The sequence below is a fragment of the Aspergillus fischeri genome, genomic scaffold (genome assembly GCF_000149645.3).
Source record: "Aspergillus fischeri NRRL 181 1099437636245 genomic scaffold, whole genome shotgun sequence".
NCBI lineage: Eukaryota > Fungi > Ascomycota > Eurotiomycetes > Eurotiales > Aspergillaceae > Aspergillus > Aspergillus fischeri.
In genome coordinates this window covers 1,180,458-1,199,989 of record NW_001509773.1, presented here as the reverse complement: position 1 = coordinate 1,199,989, position 19,532 = coordinate 1,180,458, and the positions used below count along the sequence as shown (strand labels likewise).

General features: G+C 49.5%; 10 protein-coding genes across 10 annotated transcripts, besides 1 other annotated feature; 4 read left to right on the top strand and 6 right to left on the bottom strand.

The window, feature by feature from the left end:
- Nucleotides 1–191: 191 nt before the first annotated feature.
- NFIA_105510 (uncharacterized protein) lies at nucleotides 192–803 on the bottom strand (the record flags this gene model as incomplete). Its single annotated transcript, XM_001266959.1, has 2 exons — nucleotides 192–441; nucleotides 523–803. The coding sequence occupies 2 exons, from the start codon at nucleotides 801–803 to the stop codon at nucleotides 192–194; spliced, it is 531 nt and encodes a 176-aa protein (XP_001266960.1).
- A 651-nt stretch (nucleotides 804–1,454) lies between these two features.
- Nucleotides 1,455–4,389, bottom strand: NFIA_105500 (WD40 repeat domain-containing protein; the record flags this gene model as incomplete). Its single annotated transcript, XM_001266958.1, has 2 exons — nucleotides 1,455–3,094; nucleotides 3,378–4,389. The coding sequence occupies 2 exons, from the start codon at nucleotides 4,387–4,389 to the stop codon at nucleotides 1,455–1,457; spliced, it is 2,652 nt and encodes an 883-aa protein (XP_001266959.1).
- Nucleotides 4,390–4,753: 364 nt separating this feature from the next.
- NFIA_105490 (Rab geranylgeranyltransferase BET4) lies at nucleotides 4,754–6,052 on the top strand (the record flags this gene model as incomplete). Its single annotated transcript, XM_001266957.1, has 4 exons — nucleotides 4,754–4,762; nucleotides 4,826–4,936; nucleotides 5,024–5,612; nucleotides 5,667–6,052. 4 exons carry the CDS (start codon nucleotides 4,754–4,756, stop codon nucleotides 6,050–6,052), a joined length of 1,095 nt encoding a protein of 364 aa, XP_001266958.1.
- Nucleotides 6,053–6,908: 856 nt separating this feature from the next.
- Nucleotides 6,909–9,707, top strand: NFIA_105480 (putative GTPase activating protein (Gyp5); the record flags this gene model as incomplete). The annotated part of the gene is made up of 4 exons (XM_001266956.1): nucleotides 6,909–6,944; nucleotides 7,009–8,580; nucleotides 8,648–9,589; nucleotides 9,645–9,707. 4 exons carry the CDS (start codon nucleotides 6,909–6,911, stop codon nucleotides 9,705–9,707), a joined length of 2,613 nt encoding a protein of 870 aa, XP_001266957.1.
- A 628-nt stretch (nucleotides 9,708–10,335) lies between these two features.
- Nucleotides 10,336–10,706, bottom strand: NFIA_105470 (Dabb family protein; the record flags this gene model as incomplete). The annotated part of the gene is made up of 2 exons (XM_001266955.1): nucleotides 10,336–10,548; nucleotides 10,605–10,706. The coding sequence occupies 2 exons, from the start codon at nucleotides 10,704–10,706 to the stop codon at nucleotides 10,336–10,338; spliced, it is 315 nt and encodes a 104-aa protein (XP_001266956.1).
- Nucleotides 10,707–11,171: 465 nt separating this feature from the next.
- Nucleotides 11,172–11,196: a microsatellite.
- A 313-nt stretch (nucleotides 11,197–11,509) lies between these two features.
- NFIA_105460 (4-hydroxyphenylpyruvate dioxygenase family protein) lies at nucleotides 11,510–12,850 on the bottom strand (the record flags this gene model as incomplete). The annotated part of the gene is made up of 3 exons (XM_001266954.1): nucleotides 11,510–11,894; nucleotides 11,950–12,114; nucleotides 12,180–12,850. 3 exons carry the CDS (start codon nucleotides 12,848–12,850, stop codon nucleotides 11,510–11,512), a joined length of 1,221 nt encoding a protein of 406 aa, XP_001266955.1.
- Nucleotides 12,851–13,597: 747 nt separating this feature from the next.
- Nucleotides 13,598–14,086, bottom strand: NFIA_105450 (Ctf8 family protein; the record flags this gene model as incomplete). Its single annotated transcript, XM_001266953.1, has 1 exon — nucleotides 13,598–14,086. One exon carries the CDS (start codon nucleotides 14,084–14,086, stop codon nucleotides 13,598–13,600), a length of 489 nt encoding a protein of 162 aa, XP_001266954.1.
- A 1,116-nt stretch (nucleotides 14,087–15,202) lies between these two features.
- Nucleotides 15,203–15,802, top strand: NFIA_105440 (uncharacterized protein; the record flags this gene model as incomplete). Its single annotated transcript, XM_001266952.1, has 1 exon — nucleotides 15,203–15,802. One exon carries the CDS (start codon nucleotides 15,203–15,205, stop codon nucleotides 15,800–15,802), a length of 600 nt encoding a protein of 199 aa, XP_001266953.1.
- Nucleotides 15,803–16,279: 477 nt separating this feature from the next.
- On the bottom strand, nucleotides 16,280–16,876 carry NFIA_105430 (Cnl2/NKP2 family protein; the record flags this gene model as incomplete). Its single annotated transcript, XM_001266951.1, has 1 exon — nucleotides 16,280–16,876. The coding sequence occupies one exon, from the start codon at nucleotides 16,874–16,876 to the stop codon at nucleotides 16,280–16,282; it is 597 nt and encodes a 198-aa protein (XP_001266952.1).
- Nucleotides 16,877–17,830: 954 nt separating this feature from the next.
- Nucleotides 17,831–19,204, top strand: NFIA_105420 (MRG family protein; the record flags this gene model as incomplete). Its single annotated transcript, XM_001266950.1, has 4 exons — nucleotides 17,831–17,994; nucleotides 18,212–18,443; nucleotides 18,553–18,937; nucleotides 18,993–19,204. The coding sequence occupies 4 exons, from the start codon at nucleotides 17,831–17,833 to the stop codon at nucleotides 19,202–19,204; spliced, it is 993 nt and encodes a 330-aa protein (XP_001266951.1).
- Nucleotides 19,205–19,532: the final 328 nt, after the last annotated feature.

Genomic DNA, 19,532 nt, shown 5'->3' with positions numbered 1-19,532 from the left:
CATTTAGTTACTACCTAGATTCTTGTATATGCGCACTTAATTTCAAGACTCCTTCTGGCCTGATCGTCTGCATATGAGACTCGTAGTGTTCTCAACTATCCTATCAAGACTTCCTCAGCTAATATGACTGATCTGCACGGTTGGAACGACAAATATATATTTCCTTCCCGGACACCGCAACGAACCAACCCTCAGAAATCAACCTCCGTCGCTTTGCAAGCACCCTGATGCAACACTCGATGCGCTGGTTCCTCATCCCCTAAAGGGACAACCATCGCGACCGTCACTTCATTACTCGGATACTCCGTGTAATGCCCATCCGCACTAACATCTGCCGTATCCAACGCCAGAATCGTCCCACGCTTGCCCCCCAGAATCCAGACCTCGTCATCTGAATGCGGCAAAGTGATATGTGCCAGTCCAGAAAGGAAAACCACCCACCTTTCCTCAAATTAGCAACGCTCCGTTCCTACATGGTTTTTGTGCACGACATGAGTAGGATAGACTGGAAATGATACATACTGTCTCACGGGAGCATTGTGTATCCCGCCATCTAATTGAGCAGGAACAATAGTGTAGGTCGCGTTGTCTCCTACAGGTCCTAGGGAGAGCGAAGCGCTGCCTGCAATGCCTGGTTGAGTTGATGAAGCGAAACCCGGTTCGAGTGACCAGCATTCCAGGATTGACTGGTTGTTTCGGGCGCCGATGACCGTGATGTTGAGGGTGCTAGGTATAGATGTTGTGGCTATGGTCGCAATGGCACCGGGGAGAATGGATGCCCCAACCTGCAAGAAAGACACCATGATGGCGACAAGCTGCGTGTGTAGGCTGATTGTAAGTCGCAAGCCTAAGCTTGAGTATCACTTCCCATCAATCTCAAAAGTCAGACAAGTCTTCTACTTGGACCACGCTATTGATCTCTGCGGAATGTCAATCCATGTTGTCTGCTTATTATTTGAGCCAGTAGAAGGACGCGCGATGATGCATGCCTAGTCAACCCTTGCGAAGATTGAAAGGCCCAATTATTGCCCACAGACGAGACTAATATTGCGTTCAGCAGTTGCTGAATGGCGCACCGGTGGGCTTTCGGCGTGTTTACTCTGTATATTATTCTTCAATAGGGCTCGTACAAACTAGGGACTACGCAGTATGGGGTACAGGTATACTGTGTGTATTATTGCTGTGCACAGGGCAAAGACAATATGATCGACACTATCGGATGATCGACGGTTCGAAGATCGTTTGGAACGGAGCCAAATAATTGGTCTGCTTCCGGACTCGATAAGCACCGGCCAGGATAGGAGAATATGGCCATTGGACATTCAATAGGGATACGTAAGGATACGCTAAAAATATTTAATCTTCTCTGGTCATTGTCCTCCGCCTCCATCGATATGAATTCATATCGCACCAGAACTGGAACACAGGGAGCATTCGCACAAGAGAAGATCCAACTATCTGATGATTTCGTCCCCTGGCTTCTCTAGCCCTTCAAGTCCTTCAAGAATCTGGCTGCCTCCGAAAGGGCCGCAAGCTGCCGCCGTACTTTTCTTTGGCCCGCTCCACACCTCGTGAAATTTTACAGTCTGGTCACTAGACGCAACGATAATGCATCCCTCATCCAGCGTCCGAGGGCACCATAGGCCTCCTTCTTTTGCACTTGGTCGTAATTGAATAGGGTGTGCTGTATGGCGGTAGGGTTCGCTTTGCCTTCGCCTGCGCTGGGTCGTGGACGCTGAAGACGAGATGCTGGTCGCACGATCGAGAAGATCCTGCATAAGGGCATGTGACTTTCCCGGATAACTCACAGCGCAGATAGCGCGCCCACAATGAACTGCACCAGCGTTGCTTATCCCATCCCAACTAGTGCCATACGGACCCCACGGGATTGCAGCGATCTGCTCGCAGCTCGGCCACGCAAAGACAGCGATCCTGTACGGGTGCTCTGGCTGTGCGAACCCAAAAGTGGCGACAATCTCCCTTCGCCTTTTGCTCCAGATAAGGCTAGTCACTTGTGCATACACATTGATGGACGCCAGGCACGCCCCAGACGGGGCGTGCCAGAAATGAATGGCTCGGTCGTTCGAGCCGCCTCCGGTGGCAAGGAGAGACGGTTGCCATGGCGCAAAGGCAATTGCTTTGACGGCTGCGGCATGAGCCAATATATGCTTCTGCCTATTTGGGGGTATCGTTACCGTTCTCTCAGTCCCCAAGGCGAGCGACTCGGTGTGTTTAAGGAGTGATGCTTGTGAAGAACCGAGGCGAAAGTGAGACCATGAAGGAAGCAAATTGAGAAAGTCACGCCGCCTGAATAGTCGCTTGCTTGTGCTTGCAGAAAGGGAAGAGAATGCATTCTGACACTGCACGCTTATCGACTGGCAAGTTTGAGCTGATTTACAAGGTTTTGTTGTACGGTTGAGCTGTTGCCAGGGCAGGAGGTCACGGAGCTCGAAGATTAGACACGCGTTATCATTTCCTCCAGTGGCCAAGTAGGAGCCATCTGGAGACCAGGTTATACCACAAATCCTCTGAGTATGTGCGGAAATTCTGGCAAGTAGGGTGATAGCACCGTTCCAACCAAATTGTTCTCGAATCTCCTCACTGGGCCATTCTACTGAGTAGTACCATATGTTGCCGAGTTCATCGCCGACAGCAAGGTCCTCTGTATTGACTTCAACGTTGTGGAATCGCTCAGAGAACCTGCGCGTCACTGTTTGCCTGAAAGCCACCGAAGTGATACTGTTGGGATGACTAATTTCATAGCGTGGCTCGGCTTCAGGAGCACTCCAGAGGGTGACCAGCCCACTTCGCCTTCCGACGGCCAGAATGTCTTTACCTCCGCTCTCGGACGAGAAAGATAGAGAGATTACGAAATTTGAGGGATGATGGTCCGCGAAGGGGGGATACAGCACGCCGAAAATCTCCGACCAAACATACACGCGATGGGCAAGACCAACGGCGAGAACTCCAGAGGTAGGTGAATACGCGAGTGTTGTGCAATAGAAGTCATCGCGGAGATAAGGGGCGTCAAGGATCCGGAATGGGCGTGCTGGTACAATGCTCTCAGCGTCCTCATTTGCACCCGTCGACGTCCCTGTCAGGCACAAACGTTAGCACCTCCGAAGATGGTTTGGAGAGCGATACTCCCCGTCTCTACAAAGCACCGTTATGTGAAATTATATGTCATTGAAAAGCTTTGATATGTGAGTGACCCGGACAAACACAAGTATCTTTTTGTGCCAAAGGGGTGGCATCAAGCATAGTCCTGTAAGCTAACATGCCTTCATAGATTTTGGAATGATAGCTCCATCATTTGAGGCTGTCTCATTCAATGTTGAAGATTCACTAAACGGAAGCAAGCAAATTCTTTGACTTACATTGATCTGCCTCTCCCCTTTTCCAGGCACTGCCTTTCCATGTTAAGGGAGAGAAACGTTCGTAATCAGGGTGCGACGGACTCGGCTTCGACTCGAGCAGAGGCCATAGCCTGCACTTCAGTATCTGGACTATCGGGTCGATATTCAAAGCAAGAGCTACTCTTGACTCGTGCTTTTCTGGCTCTTCAGACGACGCAGCTTGAAAGAAAAATTTGGCCGTATGCACTGGAGCGGTCGCTCGACTCGCAAGACGACCTCTCGTGTCACCAGGTATCCCTATAAAATGTCTACCTAGCATGGCAGACGTTCCACCGACGCTCCATACGGCCCCAGCGCTGACCTGTCTGAGAGGGTCCTGTGGTCTGAACTCACTGCCACTCCTGATAGCTGAGCCGCTGATGAGATGGGGAATGTAGTGAGGGCTGAAGGTACGCCCGGATTGTATTCTCGGGACACTTGCAGATCTGCGTGGCCGCTCAGGCATAAAGGGATCTGACCTCGGTGTGCGTTGTCGCAGAAGCCTTTCTTCGGGCGTCAGGGTCTGCGTAGGCTTTCCCACTCGCAACAGTGTGGACGGAGGATCAATGAACTGTCTCAAAGGGATGAATCTGTCTGGAGATTTTGGGCTCCTAGAGCCCTTTGCCATTACAACACCATCGAAAGTCCGCCTAAATCTTCCGCGACCTCTCTCAATAGCGGTCTCCTTGACTGTTGACAGGAGCGTCGTAGCTCCAAAACCGTCTGTGCTATTGGGGATCTGCTGCCTGCGGTTCTTCATGCATGCACTCTCAGAAGCAAATGAACTAATAGCGAGCCTATCGAAGGAAGGCAAAAGAGATTGTACTTCGTCCGAGGATTCACTTGATGTACCAGATAGAGGCAAAGGAATGGTAGCAGAGTCGACTAATCGCACGGACTCGCGTTTTTTGGTTGTCGATTGTGCATCATGCAAAAAGCTGCTTGCTGCAGAAACTTCTGAGCTTTTTGAAGAGCGACATGTCGAGTTGGTCATTCTGTAACGCGCTCGAGAGACAAAAGCGTATACTATGTGGGCTGATAAGCGCTATGGAAAAGGAATGAAATATCGCGCCGCTAGCAAAACACGGGGCCATAAGTAGAAGCTATTGATGACCAGCACATTTTTGGTTCATAACAGGGCCCCAGATTGTCAGATACGAAAGAGAGTATAGGCAGTGTGTGGTTGGGTTGGTTGTCCTTGTATGAGGGCAAAACACGTGACCTTTCTGAATCTGGAAGGCAGCTTCTGTTAGGCAAGCGTTACGCCTGCTTCACCATACTTGTCGATCCCGGAAGAAAGTGTCTCGCAGGAAAAGTCCAGAACGACCTGCATATGCTGATGTGACTATTACTTCAATATGGCTGGTGTATAGTTCAACGATCTGACCAAATGTAATATCTACACATTTGGACTAACTTCTGTTCCGTAGCATGGAATTCCCCGCTACAGCTCGTTGGGAGAGCGATCCGAAGAGGCCCTCCAACAGGAACTACGCAAAATCCAGAACTATCAAGCGCTTGACCGGCTTGTTCGTGACAAGGTAGGATTTGATTCCCCTGCTCCTATTTTCCCTCTATCTTCATCCATACCTCATAATAGACGGCAAAAGACTGATGAAGCTTGCCAGATCGCTGAACATGATTATACACCTGAAACTCTGCAAAAGATCTCTGAATTACTGAGCAGCAACCCAGAATACTATACAGTATGGAACTACCGACGGAGGGTTCTGCAACATGAGTTCAATTTGGCATCATCAAACGACTCAGAGGAAGCCGTAACAGGTCAGAGAGCAGCGCTGATCAAAAATGATCTGCAATTCCTGATACCTCTCCTCCGAAAATTTCCCAAGTGCTACTGGATATGGAATTATCGCATGTGGCTTCTTGATGAAGCCAAGCGTCTTCTTCCCCGAGCTGTTGCTCGCAAATTCTGGCAAGAAGAACTTGCCCTTGTGGGTAAGATGCTTAGCTTGGATAGCAGAAACTTCCATGGCTGGGGTTACAGACGATTTGTCGTAGAGTCGTTGGAAAAACTTGCACCAGAAGACCAGGAAGTGCGAAGCATGGCACAGGGTGAATTTGAGTACGCGAAGAAGATGATAGGCACGAATTTGTCCAATTTCTCTGCCTGGCACTATCGCACGAAGCTCATCCAGCGACTGCTGAGTGAGCAGTCCGCCAGTGACGAGACACGCAAGAAGATGCTCGACGATGGTCAGTTCTCCATTCGATCTAAATAGGTGTCTGCTGCTGGGACGATGCTGACAGGGATAGAAGAACTGGATCTCATCCACCGTGCTCTGTGCGACCCTTACGATCAGTCACTGTGGTTCTATCACCAGAACCTGATGTGTACTTTTGATCCTTCACTATCAGATCAGACGATGGCGCCAAATCTCAGTAATGATGAACGGTTAGAATATTTGCGCAAGGAGATCGGTGAGATTCAAGACATGCTTGATGGGGCAGAGGATTGCAAATACATATACCAGGCGCTGATCGACTGTACTCTTTTGGCAAGGAAAGTGAAAGGGACTATGCCCAGTACCGACAAGGAGAACATTTTAAGCTGGCTTTCCGAACTAAAGAAGTTGGATCCGCTACGATGTGGACGATGGCTAGATTTTGAGAAGTCGCTCCGTGCTGATGTATGAACGATTTGGTTACGTTGTTGAAATTCCACGACGATTTCATGATGGCCCTCAACCGCATAATCTGGATTATTTATCTGTACCTTGTACATTATTGTCTCTTGAAATTCCGCCGATCGGGTGTGGAGCGGGTGACATTCATCTCGAAATTAACATCTGACCAGTTTCAGAATAACAAGTGGCAACAGCGTTTCAGTTACATGGTAGGAGTGTCTCGGTGGTCACAGCAGCTGTTATCTATCTACATTCTCTATCGAACAGATTGTAGATTGTAGATTGACGTAGATGGCCATCAAAGTCAGTTGAGTAGGTAATAATGATGAGAGCTTAAAAATAAGAACAGTGGACAGTCACTCGTCCCTGAAGCTGTGGGCCAGCCAACCCAACCATAGAACTAGGTCGAGACCTAAGGTACTAGCCAGAAACAGTCTTGGCTCTCCCATCAAAATAACGGTACCTTTGATCCATTATTGAGCGGAGAGAGTTATCAACTCCCAATTCCAAGGACTCAGAGTAAGTAGGTAGTCAACCGTCAAGCCATTGGATTGCTTGAAGTTGGTCTTGACCTTCTACTTGTCTTACTTGTTTTCTTTCCCTTCCCCCCTTTTACCAACCGAAGAGTTGCCTGGTGGCTTTGTATCCATTCCGAGTTCTGACCATCCAACCTCCGCTCCCTTTCGGACTTATCGCACTCCCGCCCACTGCTCGCCTCCCCCTTCCCTCCCGTATCATGGACTTTTGTTGTCCTGATCTCCCGGCACCTCTTATTTCATGATCAAGAATATCTTACAGACCCCTAAAGAGCTTTTTCTAAGATCGAAATCGTCCGCCTAGCTGGCTCCAGGCGGTCGAGTGCACCATGTCTTCCGGACGAACCAGTGCCGAGTACAACGGGGTGAGTGTCTTTCCAGGCATTTGTTCTTACTTGGGAAATATTGACTGACGACGATGTTGATAAGGACTCATTCGATGACGCCTCTGAAGTACAGACTACCAGCAACCCCAGCCTCACCGTCTCGATTCCTCAGAGCTCATCTACACGCTCTCTCACAGACAGCCCTCCGAGCGGAACAGGTGCAACACCTCAGTTCACCGAAGCTCCGTCTCTCCCGTCTGTTACTCAGAACGAAGATAAGAAGGATGAGGACACTGAAGATGCCAGGTCGGAAAGGCAGTCCGGGACGGATGAAACGCCTCGCAGGACCAGATCTCCAAAATCGCCCTTGTTGACGACCCACCGACTATCGACGACTTCTCTTGACGAGGTGAATCTTGCTAGTAACAATTCAGACGATGTTACCCTGCAGAATTATGATTTGAGCCAGGAGCCCATGTCCGACGTTCCCCCTGTACCTTCCCGAAATTCAGCATCCTCCGCTCAAAGCATGCCTCTCCAGGGACTATCTGGCAACCTTCCTTCCAACTCGTGGGGATCACCTCCCGTGAACAAGACCCCGGTCCCAGCGGTCCCTGCTCCAGCGCCGCCCATGACCCGAAAACTCACTGGCCCATTCGCCTGGCTTTCCCGAAGCTCAACGGCGAGTCGCGAAGTCAAGTCGCCTCCACCGCAAACTAGTCGGCGGAACACGGCCGCGTCCGTCTCTACTCTCTCAAGCAATTCCGAGTTGACCAAGCATGACGGAGAAGATTTGGATGGTTCAGCGGCCAGGAGACCAAGGCGCAGCAGCCTAAAGGACCAATTTAAGTTACTAAGGATGCGGGATGAAGGACTGGTTTCGGAGAACGACGGAGCAAGTGTCGCGTCAGGACGGGCCAGCATCAGTCATTCTGCTGGAAGTCCTCCCAGTATACCTGAAGAAGAAGAACACGTCTTTGCTCCACCTCTTGCATCGCCACCCACTGTTCCGCCTACAGCCAATCCCAATCTGCCCCCGGGAACAGTCTCGGGATTATCTGCTTCTGCCACCGATGCGTCTGCGCCTGTCGATTGGGAGCTGTGGCAGAAACTTGTAAACGATGGTCCGCAGGCGCTCAAAGGGCCGAATTCAGAAGAGATTAATGCGGCCATCAAGAGAGGAATTCCCCAGACCATTCGAGGAGTCATCTGGCAGATTCTGGCTGACAGCAGGAATCCGGAGCTGGAAGAGGTCTACAGAGATCTCGTTGCCCGCGGCACGGATAAAGAAAAGCAAGTCACAAACGGTACAGGGGAACAGGAGTCCCTGGCTTCATCTCGCGCATCTGTGCGATCAGAGAACTCAACCGCGCACTCGAACCACGGATCTTCTCCGAGCCCCTCCCAGGAGATTGATCCTGAGAAGCTGGCTAAAGAGCAGGCGGCTAACGAGATAGCTCGCAAAAAGAAAGCCAAGGAAGATGCCATGGCACTCCAAAAGCTGGAGAAGGCTATTCGTCGCGATCTTGGCGCGCGCACCAGCTATTCTCGGTACTTTTTGTCACAAGGAAACCAAGAAGGCCTGTTCGGTCTGTGTAAAGCCTACGCTCTCTACGATGAGGCCGTGGGATATGCGCAGGGGATGAACTTTATTGTCATGCCACTCCTATTCAACGTAAGGACTCAACCCTAACTTGCACTCAGTGGGAGGATCGTATTATCTAACTACAAGTCCCCGTTAGATGGATGAGGCCGAGGCCTTTACGTTGCTAGTGAAGCTGATGAACAAGTATGGCCTGCGGGAGATGTTTATCAATGACATGCCTGGTCTCCATCGCAATCTGTACGTCTTCGAACGTCTGCTGGAGGACTGGGAGCCAGCCCTCTACTGTCACCTTCGCCGGCGAGGTGTTCATCCCCAACTTTATGCCACTCAATGGTTTCTGACCCTTTTCGCCTACCGTTTCCCGCTACAACTTGTTCTCCGAATCTACGATTTGATATTCGAAGAAGGTCTTGAGAGCACCATTCTCAAGTTTGCAATCGCTATCATGCGCCGCAATGCTGAGACCCTACTGACAATGAAGGACATGACGCCACTGACTACTTTCCTGAAAGAACGCCTGTTCGATGTCTACATTGATAAGCAGCCTTCACCATCTTCAATTCTTGAGTCGGGGTTCTTCGGCAGCTCTGGCGCAGCGGACAAGGAGGTCTATAGGGCGGATATCATGGTGCAGGACGCTTGTGCGATTTCCCTGGGCCCCGGAACGATTAGCGCCTACACTGCGGAGTGGGAAGAAAAAGTGCGGACGGAGCGAGAGCGTGAAGCTGAACTGGAGGGGCTCAGGAACACCGTGGCCAACCAAAGTGCCCGGATACGCCTCCTAGAAGAGCAAGCCGAGGCATCTGATAAAGAGCATGTACAGCTTGCTTCAGAACTCGTGCACCTCAAGGTGGAAAATGAGGAGCTCACTGACATCAATGATGCTCTGAAACTTCAGGTTAGCGAGCTGAAGATTGTTGTGGACAAGCAGCCCGCAGAGGTTGAGGAGAAGCTTCGCACAGAAATGGACCGGATAATGAAGCGCAACATGGAAGTTCAAAACGAAAATCGGTCTTTGTCAGAGCAGATGGCAGAAATGGAGAGGGAGCTCGTGGAGGCGAAGATGCAATGGGCTGAGGTAAGCATTCAGCGATTGTTAGGATGATCTGTCCCGATCTAACGTTTTGCTGCAGATTCACGAAAAGTACGAAAACCTCAAACAGAAATGGAGTGATCTCCGCAAAGCTCTTGATTAGACTTGCGAAATGTGTTATGCAACGCGAGTCCGCGTCCTCTACCGCGTTCAGCAGTATCATCCGAGCTCGACTTTGCCAAACCGCTAATCACACGGAGCCATTGTGGCACCGGCAGTTTCTATGTACATTTATGACGCATATTCACCAGTCATGACCAGCTTATACTGCATGCATACGGGAGCTCTACTGTGCAATTACATGGATGTCGAAGTGTAGAAAATGTTCTTTCATTGTGACCTCCGTACGTCTTTCGTTCCCCTCGGCCTGTGATTACTGGGAAGGAAGATTGCAAGTACCTGTCTTCGACAGCTTTGACGAGATATGTGAAGCGCTTGCGAGGGACATGATTGCTATTACTGGGTCTCAGTTTGCCGCATTTATGCTGAACCGGTAATCCTCATAATGTTGACTGGATACTATTCCCAGGTCCGTGACCGGAGAGTTCTGGATTTGCGATTATGGCAAAGGGCATACTTGATGTATGCCATGTATATCATCGAATAGAGATTATCCAAATATGTGCATGAACTCGGCATTCAGCCTAGCTTTCTATACAGCATGACCGGTCCTCTATTCCCGTAATCATATCACCATAAGTCTCGAAGCGAACCAAACAAGATAGAAATAATCACAGAACACTCTCGAAATAAGTCGTGAGAACATCTTCCTTCACCGGTCCCGCCACAGCTCTCAGCGCCTTGTGCGCCTCACACTCGTTATCATAGTACTCCATGTCCTCCAGCGAGGCAAAGGTCGTCTTCACAGAGATATTGAATCCCTTGTTACGAGGATCAGGGAACGACTCGCCAGCCGCCGCGCTGAGAATATACGGTTTCCCATCCTGTTCACAGGCATCCTGTCAATAGCCATTCAACTGTAGAGTCGAAAGAGACAAACCTTCACAGCTGTTTTCGCAAGAACCTTGTACTGCTCCAATATGCGGGCACGGTCTTCCGCCTTGGGGACGTTGAAAAGAGTGATGCGTTCGATGGGGGCCATTTTCGAGACTTGGTGCGTGTAATTTCGCAGAAGGTAGATATAGGCAGATCTCTTAAGGTAAAATAACGTAGAGAGGTACTTGAGATTGAAATAGAGAGGAGGGGAGGCTGATTCGAGTAGTCTCGTGCCACTCACTTTCCGCTACCGGATGGATATCATCGGGTATTTATATGGGCCTGGGGGATCTCCGCGGTGTGGGGTATTCGTGGGCTTTCGGGTTTCCTAATGATTGATATGATAGTTCTTGGAGACTCTATCTACGTGCTTTTTGGAATTGGATCTGATTTATTGTGCATGGCACTGTGTAGTACAGGCCCGACTGCCGATGAGTGAGCTGTTCGGCCGGATGTGTGAAGTAGGATCTACCCTCGGTTCAACAGCCACTTTAGCTACTCTGCAATACCTGTCTAAAACTGCGCAGTCCTGGGATGTTGAACACTACGAGAAGAGCAATTGATTCAGGTGTGCCCTACGTCGTGCCCTACGTCGTCATCTACCATTTCGCGCCTCTGAGTAGTGTGTCCATAGTTGTACACTTTGAGTTGACGATTCCGCTGATGAAGAAGAGGCGCGGAAATTCTCCGTTGCGAGCGCCATATTCCGCCCCGTTGTCTGATGAGCTTCGGCTAAGTGAATTACCACAAGTACCCACTCTTCTGCCACTCAACCTTCATCTGCATATTGGTCATCGTTCCTGACTACGGTGTTGGTCGAACTTGGTTTACGAATCGGAGAGTGAGATGTTGATTTGAGCTAGCCTAGTCTACAGAGATGACCCGGGCCGCCGGATACCACGAAGGAGTCTAAAGATTACCTCTTCGTGCTTGCTCACGTTCAAAAGCCTCGAACAGACTCTTGAAATTTCCAGCTCCAAAGCCGTCAAAGTTGTTGCGCTGGATGACTTCGATGAACACCGTGGGCCGGTCCAGCACATGTTTGGAAAAAATTTGAAGCAAATATCCCTTCTCGTCAAAGTCTACCAAAATATGAAGCTTTTCCAGAACGGCAATATCCTCTTCGAGTGTCAGTCCGGTGTGTGACAGTCGCTGACGCAGGTCCGAGTAGTATGCGCTGGGGACTTCAAGGAATGATACGCCTCGTTCTCTGAGTCGCGTGACAGCTGTGACAATGTCGTGTGTTCGGAAGGCAATGTGTTGGACGCCTGCGCCGTTGTAGTAGTTCACGAACCTGTCAGTTGGTCAGCCCAGACACTTGTTTACCAGGCGGTGCAGTAATGTCCTACTCCTCGATCTGTGACTTCTTTTTACCCTGAGCCGGCTCATTCATGGGCATCTTAATCACTTCGTTAGGCGAGGCGACGACGATCGACCGCATGGCGGAATATTCGCCACACATGTTTGAGTCATCTACAGTCCAGTACCGATGGAAGTTAAGGCAGTCTTCGTAGCTGAAACGATGATGGTCATGGTTAGCAACCTTCACCCTTAAGACAGCGCGGACACCTATACATACTACTTGACAATTGGATCGACACCGTTCCACGGCTGATTGCCAACGCAATGATCTATCTCGATGAAGTCGATCGATGGCAGCAACCGATTGATGGGATCGTCGTCTGGTACTGCTTCATAGCCTGGTAGAAAGGGGCCGGAGTAGTCGTGACGATTGATCAGCGAGTGCACTGTATCCTCATAGGTACCGATCGTGGCCAGGGTGATTGAACCATGCCGGTCATCCTTCAAGGTTGTCGGAGCCGCAACTGGAGCAGCTCCATGGTCTACTGCTCTTTTCCAAACAGCTTCGATATTGCCTTCAATTCGGAAAGCAACATCCTTGACGCCGTCGCCGTGCTTGATCAGATGGCTGTGAATTTCCTCCAACAATCTCCGATCTGCCTCGGTAACATCAGGATCATCATCATATCCGCCTGCCCCTGCCATGGAACGGATGGGAGAAGTGAGAACGAAGATAGCTTGACCGTTGGAGACGACATGCGATACGACGCTTTTAGAACCCGTTTCAGGACCGCGATAAGCGATTTGCTTGAATCCCATCCGGGTCACGTAGTAAGAGGCTGCCTGCTTCGCATTGCCCACATACCACGTAATATGGTCAAATCCCACATATTCGGGGCCTAGATTGGAAGCGAAGATGTTCTCCTCGACCTTTTTTGAGACTGTCATGGTTTTGACATGGGAAAGTCGAACTTATTTGCCTCAGGGGTAGCACAGGGAAAGAGAATGCAGGGGTGAAGCTTTCTCATGTTTTCGTAATCTTTATTGGCAGCAGAAGGTATTATTATTAGATGGTACCTCTCATATCATATCTATCGCTTCACCGACCCGGTCCCGGCCCTTCGTCACAAATTGTCAATAAACTTTCTGTGTTCCGTGACCCCTGCAACCAGCCAGCCAACCAGACTTGCCTCATGCTTAATAGTGCGACACTTTCTCAACAGTTTTGGAGGTGTCATTTTAGCCCTGACGTGGTATGACTGCAGACTTGGAGAATCCATCCTAGGTCAGATTTATTCATTGCTACCCTCGTCCGATTAATCTCATGGCATATGATCAGCTTCTGTAGAACAAACTTCCAATCTCTGGGTCGAATTTCGAGATGAGGTTGTTCTTCTTGAAGCAAGTTGGCCTTGTCATTGCCAACACTGGTTGTTGGGGGCCGGTAATAGCTCAAAACTAGGAGGCAGAACAGGTGAGACTCTATATCACCTGCTCTCGGTCTCGAGTAAGAAATCCGCGACATCCGCGCCTCCCGTATCGAAGCCTCTAATCTCTTAAGGCCACTCTGTAGGCCATAGCGACAGGATATCCCGACACTTCTCGGCTATCCTGGGACAGAACCAGTGTCCTTCGTAGCTCTCGAACACTGGCCCCGTACCACATTCACATTTTGCGCCACTCCAGTATATCCCATCAACTATCATTGACTGGCTCCGGCCGATTCTTGAAAAGCAGCTTGTACTTGATGATCTCCACAATCTCCAATTCCTCGCCCTCGGACTCGGCGATCCCGTTGTTGTCGTCGGGGCGCTTCTTACGCTTCTGCACCAACGCGAGTGGCTGCGCCAGCTTCTTCACTTCCCCCGTCATCCGCTGATACCGGCCAACGTATAGGTAGACTCGCTTCATCCATTTCATGTTGTCCAGTGACGTGGTTTGCGGCGAGTAGTCAGGGAACATGAGTTTGCCAATTGGTGTCTCGAACGCGGTTGTGGCAGCGTCGGGATCTTCGGCGTCGGCGGGGCGAGGAACCGCGCCCTGATCGTCGAGGGATGGGAGGTTAATTGTGCCTTGTAGTTCGAGGATTGCCAGGCCCGACGGTGTTTGTAAGATTTGGGGGAGTGGGTTGTGGGAGTGAAGGGGAGAGCTGGACGCGTGAGGATGGAGGGGTATCGACGGCATTTTGGCTTGAGAGATTTTGTGATAGTTCTTGGGGATTATATTCAATCAGAGAACAGTCTTCTGGGAATGACTTGACTTTTGGGCTTGACACAATATACGACAGGTAAATGAGGTGTAGGTCTTTTAGATTTGGAGAAAGGATTAGCGCGTTGCTCAGAATCAACTGGTCTTATCGCTTATCGATAAGCAGATATAATGTCCAGCACAATATTATCATTTCATGGAGGCATACTTAGAGACGTATACTGTCCTCTATCAGTCCACATAGCTATCTACTATATTTTTGAATGTTCAGATATCCCGTTTCCCGACTAGGTACGTTGACCAGTGGATACTGGTACGAGCACCAAAATTTATGGTATCCAAAGTTCATCAGCGAATCAACAGAAGTGCTGCACATGCCTCAAGTTGATGAAGCACATCAGTCCTTAGCCTGTTGTTTCTTAAGGACATAGACAAAGAGAGACGATCTAGTAATTGCCATATAGAGCCACTCAAGCGAGGGCACTATCATAAGTCATAAGTTGTGATGTGAATGAACACTGGATATTTGCTAGATAATATCTTCAAATTTCCGTGATTAGCGTGACCAGTGACGGATGATACCAACACATTCACGAAGTCCACTAGCGCAGTACAAGGTAGATTGTTAGAGTGTCTATAAAACAGAATCTTCTATGACACTCCTTCTGCATCTTGCCCATACCATCTTTCTCAGGTGCTTTTCTACACCGACAACACAAACATATCTGGCATTCAGAAAACTTTGCGCCTTGTACAAGAGCAGAACGGTTCTCTGCATTGCGATCGACCGAGACTCATATGTAAGTTCAAGAGAAATGAGAAGTCTGTATCTGTCGATCGTCTTGATTCCTCCTCTATCGAACGAGCTGAGACTGCTAAAAGAGCCCAAGCACGTTCCGTGTCTCTTGCACCAGGATATAACTGACTTTTCCTTACCAGACGCGAGCGATCTTAGTCCAGAGTACCCCACACGAAGCTGTTAGAGCTTCCTAAGGAAGTACGACAAAAGCCCTGCCATGTGACTGACTGCAAGTAGGCTAACAGTCGAACAAGGACGAAGGCCACACTGGTCAGACATATACAATCGCAAACATGTCATACATTTCTTCCAAGACATGGATCGCAGATATAATCAGGGAAGTTGACAGATTCGTGAGAATTTCGAAAGACTCTCTGATTATCGCGCCCGAGTCGCCAAATGTCCCTCAAGCCTACTGCGAATGGCGTGAACATCGGGTGTTCATCAATCAAAGAGCCCAGGAGTCAGAACCTCAACGCCGCACACTTAGAGCCTCACAGCGAGCCGGGCAGGCGAAAACCTCAATCCAGCCATTCGGTGGCAAGACGTTCAAAGACGCTCGATCTTCCGTGCTGGCAATGGAGACGATATGGCTGCCTTCTACGAGCTTCCATCTTGAACGGCCTCTTGCTCCCTGGCCATGCAGCAACGAGCTCACGAGCGACGGTACCATGAGAAGTATGTCCGGATATTCCCGTTTCCCTCCCCTGCCTAGGGTACCGGGCAACGAGACCGTTCATTGGAGAAAAAGAGTCCCAATAAAGCCGTACCCGTTCGATACTTTTGGAATGCCCAGTCTAGGACGCATCGCGGGCGCGCCAGATACCGAAGAAGAGATGGCATTCTTCGTTGGTCAGGCCTTGCTCGAGGAGATCAATACTGACGAATTCTAACCCGGCCCTGGCTGGACGGATGATTCTGGACCGCAGCAGGTTTTATGAGAACAAGATATGTGGATGCGGCGAGGATTCTCTTTGGTTTCTCAGTGTTTTAAGGTGGTCCTGAAACTTGAGTGCACCTCGGTGACTGTGATAGACAGTTCTTTTTCTTTGGTCAGATATCGGACTACTTGACGTAGAAAGGCCGTCCAAATTCCGAATGTTGATCTTGTTTCCCGAACGAACGGCCCGCAAGAGTGTATTGAGAGCCTTCTGTGGATAATGTGCGAAGGTCATCCCCAGAAAAACACCTGAATCGTTTGAGGTATACCGGTAAGCTCCGGAGGACAACAATATGTTAGCAGCCATCGCGTGGTTTGCGAGATGCTTGGCACGCTGCGGTCTTCGAGAATGCTGTATCTCCAGGAAATACTACGGCGGGAGAAGGGATGGAGCGTTCCGTTATAGAAGATTGGATGCTCGTAGCAGCATTCACTGCGATGTCTTACGGTAGCAGGCTTGCTCGAGATGCTCGAGACCGTCTATAGCGTCCTTTACCATCTCTTCCCCAGATGACCCTGCAGGCCCTTGCATTTTGCCGTAACGCAAATCACTCAGCTCGCCAACTGTGGCGCTGAGTCCGGACAACACAGTTGCTGCCTCTTGGTCCACATGGGAAATCTCGTGCTCGATATTTAAGCATGCCGTCTCCATTGCGGACAAAAGGCTGGAAATGGAGTGGTAATCACTGGAAGCAGCATTAATCCCCTGACCAAAGAGCTGGACATCCATGTCCATCTCCCGGCGGTCATTCTCCTCCATGCCGTCAACGCCGGTCTTCATGATTGCTTTTCGAAGTTCGGCCTTTTGGGTCTCTGCTTGACGGACTTCCTTGTCAATATTCTCATTGACCGTGTCCATGTCTTGCTCTCGCAATTGCTGGAGCTCCCGGTAAAGGACTCGGATATGAGGATGAGCCCGCAGTTTCTTCGGAAAAAGTTCTGTGAATTGTTGCAAGGAAATGATAGTTGGCAATGAAGCAGGAGAAAGCAGAAAATTGCTCAGAATGGATGCCTCAGATGGTGCCATACTGGATGTGATGGGAAGACAATAATAGTGGCGATGAGACTTCTCTTCCTTCCTTTGCGTGTTTAGGGCCGGAAATGTATTCAGACTCGTCTAGTCTATTTTGCTAGTCTCCGACAATTATATTCCTGTCTTCTGTGTTGGTCTCTGACTCCAGCACAATAGGATGCTTGGCGAATAGGATGGTGGAGCCAAGACGCGTCTTCAGATTGATGAGAAAATTCCTGAATAACGCTTGGTAGATAACTATAGAGATCCAAAGAGATGAAAACTTATGGTGAATTCACAGTAAGGATGATGACTATTGTGCGACAAGCAACAATCACCTTAAAGCATGGTTGTTCAAGAGGAAAGGAACGCCGGAGAGAAAGATAGACGCGTGCAACTCTAAAAAGTTCCGTCCATTTCTGGGTTCCGCTTCATTCTTACCTTCCAACCCCAACGACTCTCTGTCTTCGTTCAAACCGTCATCGAGATCTCAACCACGAGTCGGTCAGAAGCATCTATCTTCTTCATAGCAGCATAGATCGAATACTTGCTTGATCTGACCCTGTCGTATCTCCCGAGGAGGTGTTCGACTTTGTACATCTGGCTTCCGTGGCTACTGAAACCTTCGCGTCTAACGAGGAGAACTATTTGATAAACGGAGCTGATATCTTCGTATCGTGATTCCAATCATTCTTCTACAAAGATCAAGTCTATTGCCTTCGTCCGCGTCTCATTGACACAATTACTGCGGCCAGTATTTGCTGATATCCCTGCTTGTGTTGCACGTGCTTCTGCGGATTCAAAGACCTATTTAGGCTGGCCAGCAACATCCTCCTTGGTGTTTCATCATTCTCATTCTTCTGTGAAGCTCGTGTTGGTGGTTAAAGTAATACTACCAAGTTCTCCTCGTCCGCTCCGAAAGAAGCAGACAACCTTTGATCATATCTCATCTATCCCGCCACGTTCAAAATGGCGCCAGCAAGCCAATCTACTTATCAAAAAGACGAAAGAGTCCTCTGCTTTCATCATGAGATTCTATATGAGGCAAAGATCCTCGACGTTAGGCACACCGATGCCGAAGACAAGAAAAGTCCGTTCGAGTACCTCGTTCACTACAAGGGGTGGAAGAACACGTAAGTACGATTCTGTTTTCGCTTTCTTATGTTGCGGGTGACGGGTCTCCTACGTTCATGCTGCTCTGTTGACCTGAGATTTGCGATCTTACCGCATGCCTTGAGCCACCTCTGTCTCAATCAAGGTGCTAAATGCACTTGTTTGAGTACGTTGATGGAACTCTCGAATCGCAAGACTTGGTACGTTGAATGGCTGTAGCTGACTTGATCCACGCAGATGGGACGACTGGGTGCCTCAAGATCGACTCCGGAAATTTACGGATGAGAATAGGGAGCTCGCTACGACGCTCCGTCGTGAGGCAGAGGCTGCTTTTCGTCAGAAGAGCACAAAGACTACGTTGAAGAGAAAAGCAGGCTCCGATCGCGGCTCCGCCCGGGACAGCGAGGAGCGACAAACATCAGTTCCTGGTCGCGCGACCAAGCGGGCCAGAGACAATGAAATTGAAAAGGTAAGCAAAGTCTCTCCACAGTGCAGGCTGCTGGGACGTGCCCGCTATGTCCTTGAGAGACTGCAAGTCTCTTTGCTCTGTCCACACGATACTCACGATATGGCTACAGGAAGAACATTTCTATACACGGCCATCCGTGAGGATTGTAATGCCGGACAATTTGAAATCCCTTCTCGTAGATGACTGGGAAAATGTGACGAAAAATCAGCAGGTTGTTGCTTTGCCGGCCAAAGCATCAGTCAACCAGATCTTGGAAGATTTTATAGCGGAAGAGAAGCCCAAGCGCACGAGCTCGGCTGACCTGGATGTCCTCGAAGAAGTCATCATGGGTATCAAGGAGTATTTCGACAAAGCCCTTGACAAGATTCTACTCTACCGTTTCGAGCGCGAGCAGTACAAAGCCCTCCGCAAGAAGTGGGAGGCGGGATCCGGTGAATATTCGGAGAAGGGGCCCCTTGATATCTACGGGGCCGAGCATTTGACGAGACTTTTTGGTATGCTTCTTGATAGTTTGTTTTCGGAAGACCACTTACTTATTTATTCGTCCAGCAACTATGCCGGAGCTCATTGCGCAGACAAACATGGATCTCCAGTCCACGAACAGACTCCGGGAGGAGTTGTCGAAATTCACGCTCTGGCTCAGCAAGAACTCAGACAAATATTTCGCCACGAGATACATGACTGCAACAAATGAGTACGTGGAAAAGTCAAGGGGTAACCCCAGTTCGGCAGCTGCAGCTGCCACGACGCGGCTCGTCTGAGCATGATGGGGTGGCTGGTGTCGCTGAGGTATTTGTATACGAATGACATCCGCCTGTCCTCGACCTTTGTTTGCGGTGTGTTTTGGTTAATGTGGTGCTCATTTGCAGCGAAAGATAGCAATCAGCAATGCACACCATGGTTTACCGTGTCTGCACTTGTATTATTAGATCTAGAATTGGCCACTTTTATCACGAATCCTCAAGAAAGACACAGCTTCATCACAACATGCATTCTGGAGTCCTAGGCATACAAGTCAGGACCCAGTCCTCATTCATCGATTCTAGCCCTATAACTATACAGGATGATATAGTTTCAAAAATGAACAAC